The sequence below is a fragment of the Symsagittifera roscoffensis genome, chromosome 1, assembly GCF_963678635.1.
Source record: "Symsagittifera roscoffensis chromosome 1, txSymRosc1.1, whole genome shotgun sequence".
NCBI lineage: Eukaryota > Metazoa > Xenacoelomorpha > Acoela > Convolutidae > Symsagittifera > Symsagittifera roscoffensis.
The window spans coordinates 42,902,882-42,907,423 of NC_087062.1; the positions used below are offsets into that span (position 1 = coordinate 42,902,882).

General features: G+C 38.6%; 1 protein-coding gene across 1 annotated transcript; it reads left to right on the forward strand.

The window, feature by feature from the left end:
* Positions 1 to 674: 674 nt before the first annotated feature.
* Positions 675 to 2,279, forward strand: LOC134844711 (actin, non-muscle 6.2). The gene is made up of 3 exons (XM_063861527.1): positions 675 to 864; positions 967 to 1,458; positions 1,589 to 2,279. Exons 1-3 carry the CDS (start codon positions 795 to 797, stop codon positions 2,155 to 2,157), a joined length of 1,131 nt encoding a protein of 376 aa, XP_063717597.1. The 5' UTR covers positions 675 to 794; the 3' UTR covers positions 2,158 to 2,279.
* Positions 2,280 to 4,542: the final 2,263 nt, after the last annotated feature.

Here is a 4,542-nt window from a genome sequence, read left to right on the forward strand (position 1 = left end):
TATCTAATTTATCCAATCATAAAATGTAGTTTAGATCAGGTTCCATCAAGCATAGGCATTTTTTTATGATCAACAAAGTTGGTCTTTATCAGGTCTTCAGGAAATACAAAAATTATATGCAAAAAAATATGCAAACAATACAAGGTCATGACTATTCTGGAAAGGACGCAGAACCAGCTGTTCAACTCCTTAATATCCGCTTTTAACTCTATGGCACCATAGTTCAACAATCTACGCCTTTATTTGGTTCAAATTATAAACATGTTCATGCCTTAATGATTAAAGCAGCGATTTAGTATATACAAATGAAAGTGGCTGATAAAAAAGCGTATTCTATGACTTTATCTTTTAAACAATTGGCCTTAGAACACATTTTTATGACAAAAACATTTTATGACAAAACCAGCTCATAAAATCAGCTTTTTGATATATTAAACTATGGTATCACTTTTTAATAACGATGGAATGTGTATATATATATATATATATATACAAAATAACTTCTCGTTTTGCATTCTTTGCATTTTATCGCTAAAGTGTAATCTATCTGCATCATGACTTATTTTAGACGTTATTTTGTTGATTCACTGAAAGTCGAGTCAACTGCCATAAAAGGAACGCCATGCGACTCTTTTTCAAACGAAAGTGGCATTAATTCACCGAAAACATAAAATCGGTACATGTTCGGCCTCTTGCTCACTTTGCAACTTCATTAGTGCCACTGATCAGCTCTAAATCAGATTAAAGTTTCTTTTGTGCAAGTTAGAAAATCTTTCAGTAAACAACAATTCAAAATGTGCGAAGAAGATGTTGCCGCTCTTGTCGTTGACAACGGATCCGGAATGGTCAAAGCCGGATTCGCTGGTAAGTTTGTGAAGTCCGATTCGTAACTCAAGATTCAAAACAAATCCGAAAGCTATATCTGCAAAGAATGTTGAATCACTAAAAATGTTTTTGAAATTTCAGGCGATGACGCACCACGAGCAGTGTTTCCTTCAATTGTCGGACGTCCCCGTCATCAAGGAGTCATGGTCGGCATGGGCCAGAAAGACTCGTACGTCGGAGACGAGGCGCAGAGCAAGCGTGGAATCCTGACTCTCAAATACCCGATTGAGCACGGAATCGTGACCAACTGGGATGACATGGAGAAGATCTGGCACCACACCTTCTATAACGAACTCCGAGTTGCTCCAGAGGAACACCCGGTGCTCCTAACAGAAGCACCTTTGAACCCGAAGGCAAACAGGGAAAAAATGACTCAGATCATGTTCGAAACCTTCAATTCACCAGCTATGTACGTGGCCATTCAAGCTGTCCTGTCTCTGTATGCCTCTGGGCGAACAACTGGAATCGTGATGGACTCTGGTGATGGTGTCTCCCACACAGTGCCTATCTACGAGGGATACGCACTGCCTCATGCCATCATCCGACTGGATCTTGCCGGCCGAGATCTTACAGGTATGTCTCAACTCATTATCAATGATAAACAAAACTGTTTAGGAATAAAAAAAAGTATCCAAAAAACGACGAAACTGGCATTCAACTATATCCTTGCATCTGCCTTAAATAATTTATGATTTGTTTTCAGACTACTTGATGAAGATCCTGACTGAGCGTGGATACTCCTTTACCACCACAGCCGAGCGAGAAATCGTGCGAGACATCAAGGAGAAGCTGGCCTACACTGCCCTCGATTTCGAACAGGAGATGCAAACAGCTGCTTCCAGCTCCAGCCTCGAGAAGTCGTACGAGCTGCCCGACGGCCAGGTGATCACAATTGGCAACGAACGATTCCGATGCCCAGAGACCCTCTTCCAACCCGCCTTCATCGGAATGGAATCTGCAGGAATTCACGAGACAACGTACAACTCAATCATGAAGTGCGATGTCGACATCCGAAAGGATCTCTACGCCAACACCGTGTTGTCTGGAGGTACTACAATGTTCCCCGGAATCGCCGACCGAATGCAAAAGGAAATCTCAGCCCTGGCTCCACCAACCATGAAGATTAAGATCATCGCTCCTCCCGAAAGGAAGTACTCGGTCTGGATCGGAGGATCCATCTTGGCTTCTCTGTCTACCTTCCAGCAGATGTGGATCTCGAAGCAGGAATACGATGAGTCTGGACCCTCGATTGTGCACCGAAAATGCTTCTAAGTTGTAAAATTTGATTAAATTGTACAATAAAATGAACTGATCTTGCCATATTGAAACTTTAATTTATACTAATAAAACTTATGGCAAAATATTTAAAACAGAAGTAAAGATTTTATATTTTTCTCAGTTTTCCAAATAAAAAGAGTGGAATGGAAATTATTTGATAACAGGACCCCTAGAAATCAAAGAAAATTCGAAAACCTTCATCGAAATTCAGGAAATGTCAAAACAATTTCAATATTATTTCAATGTTTTACACAATTCCTGAACTTAATTCCAAACATCTCACAATTTTTTGGCCTTTAGGCAATCAACTTGGATTTTAAAAGTTATTGTAATTGAATATACCGATGTGATTCGAAGTGCAATGTTTCAATCTATGCAATAAGTTTCCAGACTAAAATGCTCATCACTCTACTTTGTGATCAGCTTTACTTGATTGAATACTGAAAGTGTGGACCTCAGTGTAGTAGGAACTTTTGAGCGTTTGTTCAGAAAAGAAAACGCCAAACTCTTGCCAACCTAAAGTACTAATGTTTATTTTTTAGCCTCTAAAGATAAAGTTTTTCAGTTTGCTAAAAACAATAAATGCGGAAAAAAATGCGGAAAGTTTTCGGCAATAGAATTAGAAATTACTCATGCAAATTGCATCAGCCAGATGCGCGTTTGAATCCACTTGTTAAGAAAATTCTAGGGTTGACCTGTATAAACAATGCATACAATTTCATACATGGGAGCCCGCAAAAATTATTATCAGACATCATGAGTGACTTAACATATATACACATAGGTCGATACACATTGGTCGACCTAACAACTTCATGAAGCTTTCTGGTCATCAAAAGAGTTGAAGAGTTTTTTTTGGATGAAAAAGAATACTGGTCATATAAAATCCACTTATCGTTTCCAGTCACTTGATTTCGGGCACACTTAAACCTCATGAATCTTTCTGGTCATCATTGGACTTGACAAGTGTTTTTTTTTGGCTAAAAAAGAACACTATGGTCATACAAAAACCACAAATAGTTTTCAGGCACTTGATTTTGGGCACATTTAAACGTGTTTAACATGGTGTTGTGCTGAATGAGAGTTGGTTAAATAAAAAAATATAATTTTGATTTTTAAAAAAGAAATTCCATTCAATTTTCAAATTATAAATGTACGGATAGAAATTTTCATAGAATAGTACTCCTCAATTGAACAAAAAATCACTAGCAGAAAAAATCACTGCTCAAACGAAGTGTCGGAAAAATTGCCGCCCTTCAAACAGCAGAACCAACAACTACAAGAAATGGACTGAGCGCAGCCTCAATCATTGTTTTGACCAATTAAAATGGGGCGGATCTTAATTAGAAGTTTTCATTTTTGTTTTCCATGCAAAGTTAGGTGCAACAACTCATAAACAGAATGCGACCAGTGATACATCAGTTTAAATCCTTTCAGTTATGATTGAAAGGTCTTGAAACTTTTTCAAACGATTGTCGCAGTTTTGAGAAAAATTGGGTTGAAAACTTTGAGTTTGTCTTTTTTGGAGCCGTAAAGCGATCGAGTCAATCCTTATAAATTATTTAAGATCATTTATCCACGAGGGATAGGGCCAACATACGAGCTGTACAGCTCATCACGGCGAACCGCTGTTGTGCCCCTGCTTAAGAACTACATGCAATTTTTTTGGTTATTTTTCTGGGCTGGGTAATGTTGCCTCACCCTCAAGCAACGAGCACGGATCATGGTGGGCCTCGAACATCCGACCTTTCGATTGAGAGGCGGAGACGTTAACCACTTCACCACTGCTCCCCTATAATAAAAATGCAAGATACAGGGGAAGATACAAGAATTTGTTGAGGGGGGCGGATTTTCAATTTTTTTTTTGAAAACTGACTTTTTTTAAGGTCGACCAATTTGATTTTCCGAGCGGTCCGAGAAGACTATAAAAACCCTTTTCTTAACTAAAATTTTGCGCCGCCGGCAAATTAAAAAAAAAACAGGCCAAAAACCGCTTCAAAATTAGTAAATATTCGTGACAAAGGCGCGTTTACAAAATTTTAGGGTTGATCAATCGAAAATAAATATCATAAATTAATACCAAAGGGAGGAACCTTTTCGGTTGGTGAGAGGGTCGAATCCAGGAGGGAAGGGTCCCACAACCCTAAATCCCCCCTGTTTATATATGCGATCGAGTCGTTCGTTATATATGCAAAAGTTATAAAAGAATTTCAAAAAATTTGCTGACACAGAATGACGGTTAAAAAGCTAGGGATGATTGCTTAAGTAGTAATTGTAACAACCCATGTCTGCAATGCTCGATTGAGTGACTGAGATTGTGACTTCTGGTTAGTTTTTGATCCGACCACTGGAAGTTAGGAAGATTTTGTTTCTCAGGTG

Excerpts from the sequence above, each read along its gene's own strand:
- LOC134844711 (XM_063861527.1), top strand. The coding sequence starts at position 795 with ATGTGCGAAGAAGATGTTGCCGCTCTTGTCGTTGACAACGGATCCGGA. Across the intron at positions 865-966 it reads GGTCAAAGCCGGATTCGCTG|GCGATGACGCACCACGAGCA; the intron begins GTAAGTTTGTGA and ends TTGAAATTTCAG. Across the intron at positions 1,459-1,588 it reads TGCCGGCCGAGATCTTACAG|ACTACTTGATGAAGATCCTG; the intron begins GTATGTCTCAAC and ends ATTTGTTTTCAG.